At 41.6% G+C, this 20,894-nt stretch overlaps 2 protein-coding genes and 1 long non-coding RNA gene across 9 annotated transcripts in view; 2 read left to right on the top strand and 1 right to left on the bottom strand.

Annotated features, from left to right (window-relative positions):
• The window catches only part of LOC144067486 (Y+L amino acid transporter 2), an 18,788-nt gene extending 14,402 nt beyond the window's left edge, over positions 1-4,386 (top strand). For all 6 annotated transcript variants that reach the window (XM_077591300.1, XM_077591297.1, XM_077591298.1 and 3 more), the window contains 8 exons: positions 1,126-1,251; positions 1,343-1,487; positions 1,616-1,739; positions 1,903-2,006; positions 2,079-2,175; positions 2,264-2,413; positions 2,498-2,681; positions 3,213-4,386. In XM_077591300.1, coding sequence (XP_077447426.1) covers positions 1,126-1,251; positions 1,343-1,487; positions 1,616-1,739; positions 1,903-2,006; positions 2,079-2,175; positions 2,264-2,413; positions 2,498-2,681; positions 3,213-3,307 — 1,025 coding nt within the window. In that variant the 3' untranslated portion in view covers positions 3,308-4,386. The remainder of the gene's footprint in view (positions 1-1,125; positions 1,252-1,342; positions 1,488-1,615; positions 1,740-1,902; positions 2,007-2,078; positions 2,176-2,263; positions 2,414-2,497; positions 2,682-3,212) is intronic.
• LOC144067490 (uncharacterized) lies at positions 574-20,875 on the bottom strand. Of its 2 annotated transcripts, XR_013297957.1 has the most exons (6): positions 20,747-20,875; positions 6,457-6,553; positions 5,406-5,484; positions 3,173-3,290; positions 1,565-2,665; positions 574-1,462 (listed from the first exon to the last, which is right to left on the bottom strand). It is a non-coding gene; the product is annotated as an uncharacterized LOC144067490 (long non-coding RNA). The 2 variants fall into 2 exon arrangements; XR_013297956.1 differs by lacking the exon at positions 20,747-20,875 and having other exon boundaries at positions 6,457-6,855.
• The window catches only part of ripor2 (RHO family interacting cell polarization regulator 2), a 37,302-nt gene continuing 25,413 nt past the window's right edge, over positions 9,006-20,894 (top strand). The window contains exons 1-2 of the mRNA XM_077591306.1: positions 9,006-9,158; positions 20,771-20,894. Coding sequence (XP_077447432.1) covers positions 9,101-9,158; positions 20,771-20,894 — 182 coding nt within the window. The 5' untranslated portion in view covers positions 9,006-9,100. The remainder of the gene's footprint in view (positions 9,159-20,770) is intronic.

Here is a 20,894-nt window from a genome sequence, read left to right as displayed (position 1 = left end):
CTTTTTTTCTTAAAAAACGACATAGTATAGTAAGGCTTTTTTTCTTTAAAAAAATGACATAGTATAGTAAGGCTTTTTTTCTTAAAAAAACGACATAGTATAGTAAGGCTTTTTTTTCTTAATAAACGACATAGTATAGTAAGGGTTTTTTTTCTTAAAAAGCGACATAGTATAGTAAGGCTTTTTTTTCTTAAAAAACAACAGTATAGTAAGGCTTTTTTCTTTAAAAACGACATAGTATAGTAAGGCTTTCTTTCTTAAAAAACAACATAGTATAGTAAGGCTTTTTTTCTTTAAAAAACGACATAGTATAGTAAGGCTTTTTTTTCTTAAAAAAACATAGTATAGTAAGGCTTTTTTTTTCTTAAAAAACGACATGGTATAGTAAGGCTTTTTTCTTAAAAAATGACATAGTATAGTAAGGCTTTTTTCTTTTAAAAAAACGACAGTATAGTAAGGCTTTTTTCTTTTAAAAAAACGACAGTATAGTAAGGCTTTTTTTTTTCTTAAAAAACGACATAGTATAGTTAGGCTTTTTTTCTTAAAAAACAACATAGTATAGTAAGGCTTTCTTTCTTTAAAAAACGACATAGTATAGTAAGGCTTTTTTTCTTAAAAAAACGACATAGTATAGTAAGGCTTTTTTTCTTAATAAACAACATAGTATAGTTAGGCTTTTTTTCTTAAAAAACAACATAGTATAGTAAGGCTTTCTTTCTTTAAAAAACGACATAGTATAGTAAGGCTTTTTTTCTTAAAAAAACAACATAGTATAGTAAGGCTTTTTTTCTTAAAAAACGACATGGTATAGTAAGGCTTTTTTCTTAAAAAATGACATAGTATAGTAAGGGTATTTTTCTTTAAAAAACGACATAGTATAGTAAGGTTTTTTTTGTTAAAAAAACAACATAGTATAGTAAGGCTTTTTTTACTATACTTTAAAAACGACATTGTATAGTAAGGTTTTTATTTTATTTTAAAAATGACATTGTATAGTAAGGCTTTAAAAAAACCATGTATAGTAGGGCGTTTTATTTTTAAAAAAAGACCATGTATAGTTAAGGCTGACTCAGCTTGTGTCCCAGTTAAGTCTTGCCATAAATTTGTCTCATCTTTTTTTATCAGGCCTGCTGACGTGCGTCAACTGCATGAAAGTGAAGTGGGGTGCCATTCTTCAGGTCATCTCCACCGTGGCCAAAGTGTTGGCGCTCATCGTCATCATCATCACTGGCCTCGTCAAGCTTGGCCAAGGTACGGACCAGTCCAACGGGAAACACTTTATGTTCCCTATCCCATTGGCTGGCGACTTCAAAGTTGGAATGGTTTTGATGTTTGCCGACAGGTTTCGACCAGAACTTTGAGGACTCTTTCCGAGGCTCCAAGCTGAACGCGGGCGACATGGCCCTGGCGCTTTACTCCGCTCTCTATTCCTACTCCGGTTGGGACACGCTCAACTTCATCACTGAAGAGATCAAGAATCCAGAAAGGTACAAAATCAACAGCTGCATAAAAGAAAGAAAGAAAGAAATAATGAAGTCTTAATTCTGTGTAAACTCCAAATTACCTTCTTAGAAATGCCATTCTGACATTTGTGGTGTTCTTTTTGCGGTGGCAGGAACCTCCCCCTGAGCATCGCCATTTCCATGCCTATTGTCACCATCATCTACATCTTGACCAACGTGGCTTACTACGTGGTGATGGACGCCGACCAGGTGCTCGCTAGCGAAGCCGTCGCTGTGGTGAGTGTCACTGTTACTTCACTGTCCGTCCGTCCCTTCCGACAGATGGATTGCCATTGCCCGTTAATGTTTGTGGCGGTGCACTGGACTTCCTGTCGGTCGAGTTAACTGCTTTAGCGTGCCTTAATTGTTTGCACGTGGCCTCGGCTTTCGTTCCCCTCAGACGTTCGCGGACGAGGTCCTGGGCTGGGCCCGCTGGCTGATCCCGCTCTCGGTGGCCATTTCCTGTTACGGTGGACTGAATTCCTCCATCATCGCCGCGTCCAGGTGAGATTTTAATTTGATTTTTTTTGTAATGTATGGTGGGAGCGCACTTAACGTGCATGTTTTTTCTTTCAGGTTGTTTTACGCGGGTTCGCGAGAAGGCCACCTCCCTAACGTGCTGTCCATGATCCACGTGCAGCGTTTTACGCCCATTCCCGCGCTGCTCTTTAATGTAAGTATTTTTAAGGGAAATAGATTGCCATTGTTCGGGCCGTCCGTGACGGGAAGGATTGATTTTTTGTTGTTTTCATTTGCACCAGGGCGCCATGTCGCTCATCTACCTGTCGGTGCCCGACGTCTTCCAACTGATCAACTACTTCAGCTTCAACTACTGGCTCTTCATCGGTCTGTCCATCGTCAGCCTCATCTACCTTCGCTTCAAGGCCCCCGACTTGCACCGGCCCGTCAAGGTAGGTCCCCTCCCGTCGTCGTCGGCTTCTTCTTCTTCTTTTTTTATTTTGCAAATGATTTGACCCCTTTCCCTCCGTTTGCAGCTGTCCTTGTTCTTCCCCGTGGTGTACAGCCTGTGCAGCCTCTTCCTGGTGGTCATGCCGCTCTACAGCGACACCATCAACTCCCTGGTGGGCATCGGCGTGGCGCTCTCCGGCGTCCCCGTCTACTTCCTGTGCATCCACCTGCCGCGCAGCTCCCGGCCCGCCTTCCTGGAAAAAATCATATGTGAGCATTTGCCATTTCCATACCTGTCAACCTCTGCCAATAACTGCCCTTATAAATGATTATGATTCCCCTTACAAACCCCCCAAAAACCTTACAAACACCGTGTTTGTAAGGTTTTTGGGGGGTTTGTAAGGGGAATCATAATCATTTATAAGGGCAGTTATCGGCAGAGGTTGACAGGTATGCATTTCCGTCCAATTTTTTGCCTAGAAAAGCTCTGCTGATGACACGCTAGTAAAACACGCTTTCTCATTGCAATAAATTCCTTTAAATAATAAATAAATAATTTTTGCAAAGTAAAAATACACTTGTTGTGGTGTTGAATAATTTGGGTGTGTAGGTAGTAGCAACTGAGTGCAAGCAGAGGCGTGTTAGCATGACGCTCAAGATAGGATGATGCAAGCTATAGTTAGCTTGTCAAAATCCAAATACTAGCCACATCCCTATTAAAGCCAAAGGTTTAGAAATCTTATATTGAAATGATCACTTACTGTTTTGTTTTACCGTTCTCTCTCTCTCTCTTTCTTCCAGGCGTGGTTTCGTCTTACATCCAGAAAATGTGCTACTGTTGCGTGGCGTCTTCCGACATCGACCTGGACAACATCGACCCTGACAAGATTGAGTGAAAAGAAGACAATCATAGATTTTTTCTTTGTTCTTAGAAGAAAAAGCGGTACCGGCACACTCTCACAGATGCTGATACACCACTAGCTGCCATTTTGGGGGGAAAAAATCAACACGCACAGTCTTAACATGGTTGAATGATGTCTTATGTCTTAAATTAAAAAGATAAACTTTTCAAATGGTTTATATTGTAGTTTAAGATGCCGGTTACCTTAGTCATTCACAACAGGGTCCAAAAAAAAGCTGCGGAGGACTTGCGCTAAAATTATTCCTTAAATTAGGAGTGGAGGTTTACAGTTTAAGATCAATAGTAAGGAAAGTAGGTTCATTTGAAATCTTTTTTTTTCTTGCAAAATTGCAATTTTTTTTACCTACGATTCTGGATTTTTAAGGAATAGTTGTTTTATTTTCCTGATAATGCTCTGTTACTCAAAGTTAAAATAGTTATTATTGTATTGTAGCCTATTGAAATTTCTTCCAAAATACAATTGCGTATTAAGAATTTATTTTCTTGTGATGTTATGTAGCAAAAGTGCGACCCCCCGCCCCTCGAGCTCAGGGTCGCGCTATGGTACACGTTTGTAATCATTTCACGGTGCCTTTGGATTATTTGACCTCTTTTGTATTGCACATAGGTTTGTCATCAGGTGGGGGGGGGGGGCTGATTTTAGTTTCACGGTGGTCGGTGTGCCTTGCGTCAATTTCAATGCAGTATTTTTGTGTGGAAATTTATCAGAAAGCGTCCTTAATTAGCTGAAAATTTGAGAATGAGTTTGAGTTTTGTGCCTCTTTGTTGTTGCGTCTCGCTCCAATGACAATATACAAATGTAGCTTTCAGCAAGAATATGCTAGCATTTCAAAAGAAATATATTCAATAGATAGAGATATATTTTATCTTCCAAAATCAGAATTTTCAATCAAAACTCTCGATGTTGCCGTTTGTTTCATGTTGAATTTTTCTGTCACTGCCAAATAAGTCAATGTGCCAAAACCTCTTATTTATTGTGAACAAACACTTGCGTGTGTTGTTGTTGTTGTTTTTTAAAGAAATGTGAATAAAGTGGATTTTTCGGTTGACATTTATTTTTGTGTGTGTTTAAATTGGTCATTTTTGCATTTTGTCCAATTTTGGGGGGTTCTGGGGAAGGGCTGGCAGCAATCATTGGACCAAGTCAAAATAGATTGGTCGCCTGATAGTCGTCTGCATTGTTGGTAGCGGCAGGATAACTGAGCGTGGCGTCAAATTGCACCTGGCCGCAGTGAGTGGACATTCTGATTGGTGGAGGCAAGTAAGATGCACTGGAGTTATGTTGCACTGACTGCCTCGTAAATAAAATATGACGCCAGCACTCTGCCATGTTCCTCCGTGGGACGATGCTGCCGTCGCACAGAGGATGAAAGCAGGAAGTGGCGGCGCCGTTGTTTTGGCCGCTTGATTTTTTTACATTTAGGATTTTTTTGGGGGGGTGGGGCCGTCAATTTGGGATGGAGCGTCTCGACTGGTTCCGGAAGCGACCCCGCGTCCGACCCAGAGAGTTAAATCGTAAGTTCTGACTAAATTTTTTAGTGTGCGCAGCTGGTTGTCAGGTTGAAATGTTTTTTTTTTTAAATTCTTTTAAAGTCAAGTCATTTTTTTTCCCCATTTGCTTGTACGTAAAATTGTTCTACTTCCTATCTAATTTTAGATTTTAGACTGTTTTATATCAAATTTAATTTGCCATTATTATTTTAAAGTGTTATCTTACTTCTAGCTATTAACTTTAAATGTACTTGCTATTACAGTTGCAACACACGTTCATATTTTACAAAGCTAACCTATTTGAATTTTATTTCACTATAGACATTTTATTAAGTAAAGAATTTTTAATTGTTGTTTATTTTACTAACAAACATTATTGGCTTTATTTAACATTGATTTTACATTTGTATTTTATTTTGATTCGATTTTAATTTTTATGACATTTGATTCGAATTCTCTGCTTGGCCAGAAGAGGGCGCCCTAAACTATCTTTTAATCACGTCTACTATTACTTTGAGCAGTTTCTTTTTTTTTTAAACATAGACATTATCGTTGTAGTAAAACAGTAGTTTGTCACTTACCTGTCAATCAGAACTGCCTCCTCACGTGGCTGGAAAATCCCTGATGAGCATCAAACATCTCCATGGCAACAGGAACATTCTGCACGGATAAAAAAGAAAAACAATCACATCACTGTTCAACTTTTACTATCATTGACGTTCATTCGCACTCTCCCAGTCCTAATAGATTGGACGTCCAGAGCCGTCGTTGGCAGCCAATCATTAAATATTCTACGAGAGCGCTAAGCTGTCATCGCGGAACAAAAGCGCAATAAAAAATCCTTCGATAGGAGCTGCTAATTGGCTGATATAGCATCTGCTCGCCATCATGTCTGGAAACTCGAGATGAATCCGATCCAATTAGCTCGACGCTAAACAGATTAGCTCATTTTCCCGCTAGCGTGTTTTTTTTTCGCATTAGCACGACTGTAAAAAGTCATGTGGAGTGTTTTCATTCTGGCTCAATTCATATCGCCGTTGTCCGTTTTTTGGTCTTTATGAGTTGGCGGCGGTGGTCTGGAAATCTCTTTTAAGGGGCTTTTGTCCGTGTTTGTCAGTTAAAAAGATGACAAACGCGGGTGACCCTGTGGAAGAAAAGCGCCCACGGGGCACAAATGGGTGCTTTGAGGGAATTGGGGTTAAAACGTTTTCATGGTTAGGAGTCAAAGTCGTGTTTTACGGTTCACGAAATAAAGCTTGGAGTGAATGATGTAATCATCTGCTAGCCGGGTGGGGTCAGGAAACAAACAACTTCCTGTCCCACGCCACCCAAACGCATCGCAACGGCAGAAAAAAGGGAAGTGCAACTTTCTGAAAGCGGACCTGGAAGGATGCTTGGCCAATAAGAACGCTGATAACGTTTCGTGGAGAAGAAAATGATGAGCAATTTACAAAAAAGATTGCAACAGCCATTTTTAGAACTATCAATATCAAAATTAAGGACGTTTTTAGGGTGGCACGTTCGCCTCGCCGTTCTGAGATCGAGGGTTCAATCCCCGGTGGTTTGGGACCTTTTCTGTTTGGAGTTTGCATGTTCTCCCTGGGCCTGTGTGGGTGTTCTCTGGGTACTCACGTGTCTCTGTTTGTCTTATTATGCCCTGGGATTGGCTGGGTATTCTCCACCTGCTGTCCATAGTTGGATGGGATAGGTTCCAGCACCCTCTGCGATCCTAGTGAGGATACAGAAAAATAAAAGGGAAACAGGCAGGTTAAGAAAAAAAACTAGATATAATTATGTGATCATGAACAAGATGGGTATAAAAAACAAGACAGTTTGATGAAAATTAAAACATGAAAACGTGAAACAACACACAGGAAAGGTGAAAAAAATGTTTCAATTCAAGAAGAAAGTAGAGAACAAGATGTGTTTCGAACACATCAAGCTAAGAGAAAAGCTCGTCAAAATAAAAAGGACAGCTTTAAAAATTAAAAGTGAACGGGACATTAAATGAGAAAAGAGGAAGTGGGATTTTTGACCGTTGTGTCGCTTCTCTCATCACGCATGGTTACATACAAAAATGGAACAATTTCATGTGTGTTGGATATCGGCTGTGTGTGTGTGTGTGGCTGTGTGTGTGTGGCTGTGTGTGTGTGGCTGTGTGTGTGTGTGTGTGGCTGTGTGTGTGTGTGTGTGGCTGTGTGTGTGTGTGGCTGTGTGTGTGTGTGGCTGTGTGTGTGTGGCTGTGCGTGCGTGGGTGCGGGTGGGTGGGTGATTGTGTGTGTGTGTGTGTGTGTGTGTGTGCGTGCGCATGCGTGTGCGCGTGCGTATGTGTGCGATCTTTCCGTCTACCCTGAACACCCTCACATCTGTCCTTCCTGATGTAGCAGGATGTTATTCTGGCCAAAAATGACCTCCATTTTTATATTTCAGGGGAACAAAGATTGCTATTAACTCTCCAAAATTCTTCAATACAATCGTCAATTGAGGCATTTGTGTTTGTACAATAAAATATTTGCAAAATATTAACCCCTAAATCAGATACATCATTTTTTAAAACATAGAAAAAGGAAATTCTTTCAATTAAAGTATATTTCTTTTCGACTTAGCGGCTTGTTGAGGGAGAGGTTAACGCGTCGGCCTTACAGTTCTGGAGTCGAGGGTTTGATCCCAAGTCCAGACCTTCCTGTGTGGAGTTTACATGTTCTCCCCGGGCTTGCGTGGGTTTTGCCCGGGTACTCCGGGTTCCTCCCACATCCCAAAAACATGCTGGCTAGGCTAATTGTTGGGAGAAAATCCCGTTCACGCTCTAAAGCAAATCTTGTATGGTTTCCGATCATTCGCTTTTTCAAATGAAATGAAAATGCCCAGAATGGCTGCAAAGTGTCAACGAGCGAGCGGGTGTGCGGCGGGTGTGCGGCGGGTGCCAGTCGCCATTGTCTTTTGGCCTCCTTGCCCTTTGCTTCCGTGACAAAAAGGCAATTGTGGGGACGCGAGAAAAAAAGAAAAGCACTTAAGAAAACATTGTCAGTGGGGAGAGAAGCACTTGCTGACGGCCACTTTGTTCTTGGCGATGCAGCGGCGCCGCCGGGTCAACACCTTAAACCATATATGGACAAAACCATATGGCTACTCTTACAGTACGTATTTTCTTTCCATTATTGGTCATCCTTAGCATTTGAATGGGCTTTAGAATAATGCACTCGACATGATCTACCTATCGCAAGCCAAATGCACCCGCGCGCGCACCCTGAATGCGCATTTCATCACTTTTGTTGCAATTTCCCTTTTTTATGCAGTGAAAGTTGCTCAAGATGCTGCACAATTGCTTTTTAATCAAATATATTGCTTTTAAAATGGTAAAGTTATCCATGGTCATTTTAAAACGGGCCCATTTTTTCTAAAGAATTCTGAGCTGACTAAATACAACAACAAAAAATGAACAACATTCAGCACCTAAACGCACCGCGACCTTCAAATGTAAAAATAATAATAATAAAGTATTTCTTTGATTGTATTATTTCTTATTTTTGTCAAGTGAGCTGGCCGTCCCTCCCATTTCAAATCCAAGTGACGTCTACTGCGGTCAATTTGCGATATTAAAGTCGTGATGTTTTGAGTCTAAATGAGGTGGCGTGAGCGAAAATGAGCTGGTCCCGAGTATTCCCCCCCGAGGGCAAGTCTTAAGGAAAAGTGCTAATGAAGGCCTACTTTCCATTTCCATTTGCTCCAATAGGAAATTACTCAGGAAAACCAAAAAAAAAAAAACATAATTACGTAATTACTTCTCCTGACCAAAGTTAGCCAGAAAAAAAATCTATTTCTGGAGAAATTGTCTGTGTTGGCTCTAAAAAAAGGTTTTAAAAATAAAATGCTATTTGCTCGTCCTTTGTCTCTTCGTGCCCATAGTTGACTGGGATGGGCTCCAGCTCCCCCCGCGTGCCTTGTGAGGAAAAGCGCTACGCAAAATGAATACATTGTTATTGTAACATTTGAGATATATTTTCTATCTGGACTTATGGCGCATTCATTTGAATTTGTTGGATTTTAAGATGCCATTTTGTATTGATCTTTTAATGTAGTCGCCAATGACGGCGTTCTCGGCGAATCGTTCCCGCTAATCATTGTCATGTCGCCTGTACGAGCACGCGCGCTCTCACTTCAGCTTTGCGCAGGATGTTACGAAAGCGTCCCCCCCGTCGGTGAAAGTTGCTCACTCGTGCGCTGGCGTCCATGCGCGGCGAGAAGAGAGAAAAAGACGGAGAAAAGCGCGCTCGGGATGGAGGACGACGCCGATGAGATGCGCCAAGAGGCAGAAGATTTCTTCTGTGAGGATGGTAGGATGATTCCATCCACTGGGGGGGAGAGGGGGGTTTCAAACAATGTTGGACCACCAATGACGGCGCAAGACGATCGAACCATTTTTGAACGGTTTGGACGTTTCGAGCCGTCAATGGCGGGTAAACTGAGACTGCCGCGTGTCATTGACTCATCGGTTAACAATCGATTTTTTTGCTTTTACGGACATTGTTGACCTCAAAATGCGACTTTTTTAAAGCAAATTTATTTCATTGTTTCAAAAACAACAATCGGTAGGAAATTTTAAATAGTAAACAGTTTGTTTTTTTGAATCTATTTTGAAATCGCTGATTGCCATATATAATGACATGGAAAAAATATTATAATATTATTTCCGTATACACTATTAATAAACAGAAAAAGGGAGAAAAATCTGTTAAAAAAGTTTTTCTATTTAATCGATGAATCTAGGAAAGAAAAGTAAATATTCTATTGTTTTAATATTATGTTTAATTAAAAAAGGAAAATATACCGACATTCTTTCTGTATTCATTCTTTTGAATGTTCAAAAAAAAAATCGAAATATATATTTTTTTAATTGAATTAAAAAATAGTCGTTAATATTCTCTTGATTTTTGGAATGTACTTTTAATTTAAAATGACTTAAAACAATGACTTTCAAATTTAAATACCCTTGGCACAACAGCAAATGTATTTTGCCCCCAAAAAGTGATTTACCAAACGATATGACGGGCCTCCAGTTTGACAGCCCCTAAGTTAAGCAGTCTTGTCATTGTTTTTTTTTTTTAAATATAAAGAGATGGTGCGCCATCTTGTGGAAGAGTGAGCTTTTAGTAGACGTTGTTGCGGTTGAAAATCATCTGGAATTTGTTGCTTTTCGACAAATTTTGAAGTGGCGGCTCGGCAAAAGCTTCATTTACAATTGTTAATTATCCAGAATGAATTAGCAGCAAGTGAAAGTTTTTCTGTGCGTACTCCATTGTTATTATTATTATTATTATTTTTTGTCGTTCACTGAACCAATTTGAGTTCAAAAGCTGTCGTTTGAACGCGAAGGAAGGCGTCGGACCTCAATTCGACTGGAGAAGGAAAGCTAACATTAGACCGGCTGCCCGATTATTTATAGTAGGAACAAAAGCACAAAAAAAGGGAACGCGGGTGTGTAACGCTCGGCTCATTTCATAACAAAGACGCGCACGACAGCGTTCATTTTATAAACACTTTTTGTACTTGACTTGCTATGTATTTTGGGCCGCTGCAAACCATTTCTTTGTTCGCTTTTGTAAGTGTGCCAGCTTTGTTGGCCTTTTCATATTTGTTTCGTGTTGAAAAAGTTGTTGTTTTTTCTGGGTGGAGCGCCCCAACCCCCCTGTTTACTGTCAGGCATTCCAGTCTCCTAAAAACGGGAAACACGAGTGGAATTTTTGGGAACGGCCGCAGACGGACGGATCTCGCACCACGGTGACAAACGGGCAACACCTGACGCGTTTTTTTGCTCGCGAGACGTTCGTTCGGCTTCGGTCTCGTGCGAAAAACCGAACCAGATCAGCTTTTCCAACGGTAAATTTAGAGTGGCGACCCAACACAGGCGAGCGAGCGAGTAATTACAGGCCCGACTTTACAGCAGCTGTTGCGTCTTCTTGTAAGACGCTGGCAGAAAATAAGCGTGTTGGGCTGCGGGGTGAAATTTTAGGGTCAACCTCAAAACTGCGCTAAAATGTATACAACTTAGGTCACTTTTGTCAACTTTTAAATCTCAGACTGGTGATTTTTTTAGTTGCTGTTTTGTGTAAAGGAGTACAGTAATACCTTGAGATACCATCTTAAAGCGTTCCAGCTCGTATGTCAATTTACTCGTATCTCAAATCAAATTCCCATACAAATGAACTAAATACAATTTACAATTTTCCTTGTGTCTTAAATTTCTCCTATGTTGGAGCACTCGTATGTCAAGTTATTACTTTATCAACGTTCTCAACGCCGAGTTTTTTTTCCCCCCAAAAGGGCCTCCTGCTGGACATGGTGGGGCACTGGCACATTTGCCCCTAACCAAATTTGCACTAACCATGATATGACTTCCATTTTTAGCTTAGCGACTCTAGCAAAGATGATAATTTGGACGATACGAACCTTTTCGATGTTTATACGCCATGCTAACGCGTTAGCTAGCATTCAAGATGACACGTTCAAGTCAAAATGGATTGGACCCCCAACTATCACAATACATACTCTGTGAATACACATGTGTCAAAGTGGCGGCCCGGGGGCCAAATCTGGCCCGCCGCATCATTTTGTGTGGCCCGGGAAAGTCAATGATGAGTGCCGACTTTCTGTTTTAGGATCAAATTAAAATGAAGAGTATAGATGTATATTACATTTCCTGATTTTCCCCCTTTTAAATCAATAATTGTAATTTTTTAATCAATTTTTTCTGTGCTTTTAGTTAAAAAAATCATTTTGTAAAATCTAAAAATATTTTAAAAAAAAGCTAAAATAAACATTGTTTTAGATCTATAAAAAAACTGAATATTCAGGGCTTTTAATCCAGTTCTTTTAATCCATGTATAAAATAAAAAAAATCTAAATATATCTAAAATGGTCCGGCCCACGTGAAATCAAGTTGACGTTAAAGCGGCCCACAAAACAACCCGAGTCTGACACCCCTGCTCTACAGATAATCGCATTGTTAATTTAAGAAGTTTTTATTCTAGCGCATCGGTAAAACACTTTGGGGCACAATGAAAGATGCCCCAAATGCAAGATCTCCTCCAATATTTCTGTAACCTTCATGTTTTGATGTCCTCCACACATTGCTAACTATATTAGCTAACTTTGAAGGCGATAAAAATGTCTTTGCCCTGAGCGCCATCTGCTGGACACTGCTACAAATTCAAAATGACCGCGTGCCTTTTTATTCCTAGTCTTTCCTGGTGATGTTATTTCTTTCTTTTTCTCTTTTTTTTTTCTTAATCTGTTCCTTTCTTCTTCACTAGCGGTTTAATGCCAAGTGACGGATGAAAAGGGACAAAAGCATTTTGTGCTCCCGTCGCTTCTTGGAAGGACGTTTGCTCAATTGGATTTGGACGCAGCCGGCGGAACAGCGCGTCCCATTGCACCGGCCAATTAGTGTGACTTGCACAAAGATGAATGCTCAGAAAAATACTAGGATGATAAACGCCGCTCCTCCGGTGCACGAAACGCACCGGAAGACGGACACATTAAGAGTAATGGCGGCCATTATGTTACTTCAGAGACGCTCTTATTGACTCCCCAGCCTGTTTTGGACTGCCGTTAACCCATTCACTGCCAGTTCGTTTAGTAGAGTATTCACGGAGGATGTTTTTGTGGAATATTCATTTTATTAGGAACACGGCCTTAATGGGGTTAGAGGTCAAATGTATTTTGACAGGGAATATAGTCTCAGATTTCTGTGGCCATCGATTTTTTATTGATTTAAAATTGAGTCAGTATAAATGATTTTTAATTTGTATTTACATTTTATCGGAAAAATGTTGAATATGCTTATTTAGAACAGAAAAAGAAAGAAAAATGGTCAATTTGTTTTTAGTTTTCCTTTTTTTCCAGACGTATTCTAAGTTTTCTTTAGTCTTAGATCTTGCTTTTTTTTTTTAAAATTATGTTTTATTGAGGATCTTTGTTGCCTCATAAAATGATCTAGTGGCTCAGATCTGACCACCTCTGCTTTAAATCATTTTAAACTGCATTCCATTGTAAGATGAAGGAATAATATAAAACAGGAATAAAGCCTTTTAAAAGATTTGAATCTATTTAAAAAACACCACTTCTAACAATTGCGACCATATTAGTATTTTCGCTCTGCTAATGTTATCTTTTTGTTCTTTTGAGTCTACCGTCGACAAACCCGGAAGTCAAATCTTGCCTGGCCACGCCCCCTCCACCTCCTATTGGCTGGCGGTTGCCCAGGAGGAGCAAAGCGAACACAAACTGGAATGTGTGGGAGTGGGCGCACTAGTAGTGGACTGGACGGCGGCAGAAGCCCAAGCCGGCACTAAATTACCCATAGCTTTTCTTTTCTTTTCTTTTTTTCTTTTTCCCTTATTTTTCGAAATTTTCTTGGGGGGGGAAAATCGGCTTGTTAGGCGGGGGAGGAGAAAATGTTGACCGGTTGCCACCCGGCTGAACGAGTGGTCGGATGGATGGAGGGGAGCAGGTAGACGAGCCCGGAAAAAAGCCCTGAGCAGCCGCGTTAGTGGACCAAAAAGGGATATTCCGATTGGCAAAGGTGAGTGCAAAGTCTACCTTTCCTTTCCCAGTGGGTCAGTGGAGCATGGCTGCTGCCTTCAGGAGCATTATGGAAGAAAGCAAGCATGATTTTGGCCAATGTATTCCGATGACACGGTGATGCGTTTGAGGACGCGCGAATAACAGACGTATCGGTTCTATTTTTATCCCTCCTTTGCGCCCCGGGGCCCCTTAAGAGTCCTTAAGATATCAAACTAAAAGTGACATGTGGTGCGCTTTCCTATGAAATGCTCTTTTTGCTTTGATGTGATGCGCAGGTCTGGTTTTGTCAGATTTCTATCTGGGGTTGTTTTCCGGCGGACGTTCTGAGGACACGGCGCTTTGTAAACGCACCAAAGCGGTGGACGGTCAAAGATGGACAAATGTGGAAAATTTGAAAAATGATTATCAACAAAAAAAAGATGAATTTGAAGTTTGTTGGCATGGGGATGCTTTTTGGAGAACTTGACTGTGAATTTTTGGATTGGTGGCTTTTCGGTGCCACGATTACAATTGCACTTTATCGAAAATTGGTATGAAAATGTGAAGTGTAGCATCTATTTTATGTTGTCGTCAGAAGCTTTTAGTTGAAAGCACGACGGAATATGAATTCAAGCAAGCTAGCGAGCAAGTGCCCTTCTCATAATCCCCCAGTTATGATTAGTTGCTTGTTGTTAGGCAAAATCTGTTGTGCAAAATTAAGCTTAATCTCGCTATAACGAATTTTAGATAAGGAGCATATTTTGCAAGTTTTCCTAAAATGGGGCACTGCTACTCCTGCCCCTGATGCAAAATCACAATCAACCCTGCAGTGATTTAGTGTCTTGTTTACATCAAAATATTGATATTTTTTTCACTTCTGAAACTCCATTTCTAAAGAAATAGCATAAGAACTTTGCTTTTCAATCACTAATATGAATTGCCATAGGAAATGGGCCACTAGGTCACCTGTCCCTAACATTAGTTTGTCATTTGTCACTACAAGGGATGTCCATTTTGACTTGGTTTTCGATCTATCTGCTTCCTCTGGGTGTTTGTTTTTGTGTGTGTTTCCCCCACGCAGCAACAGGATTTGTGACATGTTTATGTGTCGAATGTGTGTGTCATCCTCTAATGTGGTTTTGCGTTTCCCCTGAGTCACCGGCTTAAAGCTTCCCTTTACTTTCAATCTCTCGCCACTCGCTTATATGGGCACTTGGGGGGTGTAAAAAAAAAGGAGCTTATTTAATTCCATTGTGTTAGGAAGGGGCCCCCACTTTTGTGCTGCGGAAGGGTGAAAGGTCAGCGTTTTGGTCTGATACCAACCAAAGTGGATGTATCTGCTATTAAGATAAGCTAATATGTTCCAAAATGGCTTTTTAAAAAGCAAATTTAGCCTTTGTTTATCCACGTCTCAATGGCAATATTCAATCCAAAATGGCCGACTATCTAGTATTTGTGCTTCTACATTTCTCCTTCTGTCATTTCTTGCAAATCAGATGCAAATATTAAATTATCCGTAATTCGCTAACCCCCCCCCCCCCACACAAATGGATTGGAGGTCTATTGATCAAAGCGGCAGCACGTGAGTTAAAAGCCTTTTACCGAGCCATCATAGCGATGACTTAACATTTAAATATGGAATAATGCCCTATTCAAAATAATAATATTTTTGCTAAAAAATGATCTGCTTACCACAACAGGTGATGGAATTGGTATCATGGGCCAACAAATGGAATGGCAGCAATACGATTGGATAATACCGCTAATTATTATAGTGCAACACGAGGTTTTGATGACGCCCGTCTGTTATCGTGCACGATTTTGTGTAAATGAAGACGCGGCGAAGTTGTTTTTAAATATTTTCTATATTTAACTTGACGGGGCTAGGCGTCCAATCTATTTGGAGTGGGAACTGGACGTGGAGCGCCGTCAATGGCCGTTCAAAGTTAAAGAAAAAGCTTACTTAGACACGAAAAAAATTGGAGGTTCAAGATTTTTGGAGTCGGAGGCAGCCGGCCGGCCGGCTTTGATATGGTTAAGTGGCTTTCCTTTGCCCGTCTGCCAGCATGTTTGGGCTGCGGCGAAGCGCTTTCGTGTCGGGATGCAAGGCGGCGGTGGTGGCGTCTGTTCCCAGGCTCTCTCTCTCTCTCTCTCTATTTATCTATCTATCTTTTCCGGAACCCTCTTTTCAACCCCTGGCATGTCGCGCACATGCTTATTTCCACACAGGCCTTTCAGCAAAGTCTCATTAAGGGAATTACGCCAACGGCGTGGATTGGAGGATTCATCCTCCCTTTTTTGTGCTTTTTTTAGGGGGAGGGGAAGCCTCCCCCAAGTCCGCTTTTACATAAATGTGCCTTTAACACTATAGTGAGTTGTGAGGATAGAATCGATGTTTCTCTTTGAATTAACGCCCCAAAAGCCGCTTTGAACAAAATATTTAGCATACCAATGTGTTTTTCTTCCATTTGTACATTTAAAAAAAGCTTGGCATTTTCTACATCAAAACATGACCAAGATCTGCAAAAATCCAATCTTTAGCACTTCCCACCAAATAGTGATTTATAGACGCACGTAAACAATCCATAATGAGCACAGTGTTGTTCCCCACTTCCGACTCCATGTGTTCCTCCATCTGTTTAGCCTTTTTTTTCTTTTTTAAAGAGGGATGTGGTGGGGGTGTAATCATAAATGGAGCCCCCCTTGCATTCTTACACGAGGAGTGCCCTCCTAAAAGTAATTTATACCACACAACAAGCTAGTCTGCAAGCTAAGCTAAGAGACCTTCTTGCTTCCTGCATTCCGATTGGCTAAAAGTATCTGCCACCTCTGGACGCTCCCCAAAACTTTGTTCGTCCAGCTGCCGTCCGTCACACCGAAGCAAATAACTCAACAGACAGATTATCAGCTCAGACCCCCTCAAACGCTCACGGCCATCGGCCAGCTGCTGCGCGCCAGAGGTGCGCCTCAAAGTATCATGTGACACATGTGCCATGTGCTGCGTGCGTGCCACGGCACCCCCTTCCCCCTCCACCGTAATACTGTAAGTGTAAAGAGGCTAGAGTATTAATATTAACCCTCCATCATCACGCTTAGGGACAACAGGAAGGGTGAGAGATGGTTCAAACGCACCCCCCTGATGTAGATTCTCCGCGGCTAAACGGGACGACGGGGGGGGGGCCTCGGATAGACGGCGATGCGAGGAATGGGGAAATTGGAAAGTGGGGCAAAACCAAGGAGCTGTAAAATGGGGGGGGGGGGAAGGGTCAGGACAGGATGCGCCGGTTCAACTCGAGTCCAGAATGGCGAGGTTTCACAAATTTTCGTGACACGGGGAAAGAATTTGTATCTTCAAAGCTGATTGCCTTGCAGTCAGTCCTTAGCACTTAAGGCAACTGATTGCCGGGTGTGACGAGCCGGAACAGGCCTGACTGTGAGATAACCTCGCACTCGAGGCTCTGGTGTCACTCAAACGTCGGAATTCAAGCGGGTGTCGGCCATTTTTAAATGCAGGGCGAGATCAGGTTTTAAAAGTGTTGACATAATTTTTATTTTGAATGGGTGACAAAACAATAACATAACCCCAAATGGCAAAACAAATTAAGATGTGTTTTATACGACGCAATAGGACTTTGTACAAAAATGCGCCACCTATTGGTTACTTCAGTCCCCTAGCTTTTCTCTTAAAGTAAAAGTCAAACGACGGTTTATTGGGTTCATTTAGTTGCTTTGTAAAAGCAGGAATGAAGCCGAGAGTCTGTTATCCCGAGGCCATCGAACGCAACGCTATCATCCCAGCAGTGGCCGGTGCTATCAGTGAAAGGAATGTTTGTGTTCTCATGCTAAAAACCCAGTTGAAACAACCAAGTTGATCTCTGTTTGCCTAGTGACCGCATTCCAGCATCCCGGTTGCGTTTCCGCCAATGCCGAGCATTTTTTGAAACTAAAAAAAAAAAGTTTACATGACCCATTGTACCCAACTCAATTTACTTGTACGGCATTTTTGTTCCAATTGAAACGCTTAACAATGTGATAAAATGTGGTTTGAGGATCAACCCCATGACGCCAAAATTTAAAAAAATGAATTCATTGACGTCCAATCCATTTTGACAGTAACGTTTGGTGGCGCTTTGATGTAGATGAAGTGACCCAAAGTAAAATAAACATACCCTAAAATTGACAAGGAAGTGAGCCAAAATGAACTCTTTAAATGCTCATGGTTGAATGCTATTGACAGTGCACTACGACCAAATTCAAGGGTGTCAAACTCATTTTTTTGTGGCGGCCCACGTCATTGATTCAATTTCATCCGGTGGGCCTTTATGTCTGTCTCCCAACTAGGCTGCCAAAATTAATCAAGTCAAAAAGACTTGGGTGTCGAGCGGCCAACGAGTTGCCATAAGACTCCTAAAAAATGCTAGTTGCATCCATAATTTTAACTGGAGGGGAGGGGAATTAAAAAGTAGCGCACTTGGAAATTGCATTCCCCACTCTTGACCGTCTCTTGAAGTGGAAACGCGGCGTCCAGAAGGCCGCTTTCCCATGCTCGCAAACAAAGATGGCGTTCCGTTTCACCCGGCTGAATGCCTCTGCCTGCCAGTCAGCCTATTCAAGTCTTTAGCGGACGGCGTACAATGGCATCCTCACATGAGAGCTTTCTTGCCGTGTTGGGGGGGAAAGGGAGAGGGTGTGTGCAAGGAAATGGGATTTCAAATGGTATTCAACTGTAAAAGACATGGCCGTGAAGGGACACTGACGGTGATAGACGTCCAAGCGAGTTAATATGACATTTTATCTGGGGAAGATGTTATTATTTTTGCTGAAAAAATAATAATTTTACGTGTTAGACGTCTCTCTCGTGATGAAATTGACTATAAAATTGTGATTTGCCGAGAGTCAGAAAAAATAATACGAATTTTGTCTTTTTTTTTTTTTATTTAAAATATCTTTCTTAATAAAGAAAAGATTTTTTGTTGAAATGTGCTATTTTTGGATAGTTGTCAGTTTAGGAATGTTATGCCTATAAATATTGTTAGTAAAATATGTATGCGTGACATGCACTTAAAGTAATACTCGTATTGTTTGAGCTAATTCTCTGTGGCAGTGTGAATTAGCATTGCCATGGCAACCATAGACAAAATGGGATGGAGCGGATTATGTAAAAGAATTGTTGACACACACTTGTACTTTGGTGTTTTTGGATGGCATGCAATGTCGTGAATTATTTATTTAGAATACTAAATGTATCATCAAATACATCCAAAGTTATGTTATTTAAAAAAAAATGTGAAGCATTGTTTAGTTGCACTTTTTAGCTTCTTGAATTCAAACTAAACTGCAAAATTTCCCAATTTTTGCTAGACCGTGTCGTTGTTACATAAACCTCCCGGGAGAAGTTGATTTGGCCATGGCGTTTAAATAATAGAAAAATTCCCAGACACGCGGCGGGAACCTCAAAGTCGCCGTTTGCGACGTTGATGGAGACGTCACGTCTACAGGTGGCCGCCGCGGCGCTTTTGTGTCAAGCCACAAAGGAATAGCGAATTCCCGAAGGAAGACAAATGTTGGCTTAGCGAGCGACGCGTGCTGAATACAAAGTAAGTGATGACACGTGTCACAGGTCAGCGTGTGCGCGTCACCTGCGGCTTGCCAAAAGGCAATTTCTCTTTCTTTTGTGTAAAAGGCTCCTCATTGGGGTCATCACTACCTACAAATGCGTTCTACCTTCACAGAGCTGGAGCACTACCTTGGCAACGGTTCTGTGCAATGCGAGGTGGGGGGGGATGTAATAAAATATACAACCAATTCGATACTTGGTATCAATATCGGCGAACGATATGGCTTATTTTAGGGTGTTTTTGCCTCTTTTGTTTATTTGTGTTCTACTGCCAATTCCTTAAAGATTTAGCAAGAGAGTTGGGACTTTGTTTTGTAATGTTTGAACGCTGTCGTCAACAGATTTTTTTTTTTTTTTGTTGGTCCTGAAAGATGAGTCCAAATGCTCGAAAATATCACTTTCTAACTGGGTCAGAATATTTTATCTTCCTCAACTACAGTAACAATAATAATGATCTGTTTGAATGTGTGTTACTGATAGCATGAGAGTTTAGCACTGCCTTTATTCAATCATTCATTCCTTTTCTATACCGCTTATCCTCACAAGGATCGCGAGAGTACTGGAGTCTATCCCACCCACTATGGTACACCCCGAATTGGTGGCCAGCCATTCCAAGGGCGCAATTAGACGGACAAGCATTCAGGCTCAGACTCATACCTAGAGACAATTTAGACTACCCTGTATATGTTTTTGTGATGTGTTAGGGAACCGGCGCACCCAGAAAAACCCCAAACAGACACATACAAATTCCACACAGGAAGGTCGGACGGATTCTACGGGGGATTGAACATGCTAACCGCTTAACCACGCTAATATGCCAGTAGCACACCCAAATCTGTCAAATTAAAGTAAGGTCTACTTAACTAGCACTTGCATATTGTAGTGCAACCCCAAAAGAAAACAGAACTAAAATGAAAAACTAGCCCTTATTCTTTCTCCTGCCAGCAGGACGTCATATTTTGCACGTTTTTTTATGCTAGCGTATAAACATGGCGTCCAGCAACACCTTGGCGTTAGAAGCTCCCAGCAACGTGATTTGCCTCCTTTGGGATGACACCACAACCCATGTTTTTCCATTCTTACTCAGGACAAAAAGGCTGGTGACCAAGACGGTTTTGTCTAACAATAGCGGCCCGCTGAGATTAGCCGATGGCGGTGACTCAGGAATGAATCAGCAAAAAGCTACATTTTCATTAGAAACAACGCCACTGTCTACATCCTATTGACTTCATTTTGTTTAGACGAAATCTTCAAGACAAGCTGAACTCTCTCATCTATTTTCAACACGGACGGCTTCATGTTGCACATTTCTTAAAATAGTCACGCTTTTGACAAGCTGCTGCTAAATCCAGACCACTCGATGTTTAAAAAGTCGTCTCATTTTTAGGAGGGCACCATGAGATAACGCTGAACTTTTTTTTTTGGCGTCCTGGTGCAATGTTTGATGTTTATGACGTCCGCCGAGAAATATGTGCAGAGTACGCGGCGTCGGGGGTGAGTTTGCGAGAGTCGGATTTTGCGGACACGAAAGGTGGAAAGAGACCCGTCAAAACTGGTACTCGGACGATTCGCCGCAAGACGTTTGGCCGACGGACGTTTGGCCGACGGACAGTTCGCCGAACGGACGTTTCGCCGAAACGGGATTCGTGCGCTCGCCCCGCCCCCGGATCGTCCGTTGGCCAAACGTCTTTCGGCGAATCGTCCGGTCACGGTCAAAACTTGTCGGAAATGAAATGTTCTTACTTTGATGGGTGTTTCTTTCTGCAGGTGTCTCGTCACGAATCCCAGAGATCATGGCGGCCTCCGGGACGCACTCGCCGGGGGGGCCCAACGGCATCATCCGCAGCCAGTCCTTTGCCGGATTCAGCACGCTGCAGGAGAAGCGTTTGCG

The sequence above is a fragment of the Stigmatopora argus genome, chromosome 21, assembly GCF_051989625.1.
Source record: "Stigmatopora argus isolate UIUO_Sarg chromosome 21, RoL_Sarg_1.0, whole genome shotgun sequence".
NCBI classification, from domain to species: domain Eukaryota; kingdom Metazoa; phylum Chordata; class Actinopteri; order Syngnathiformes; family Syngnathidae; genus Stigmatopora; species Stigmatopora argus.
The sequence above is the reverse complement of the archived record's forward strand: the minus strand, read 5'-3'. Positions and strand labels throughout refer to the sequence as shown.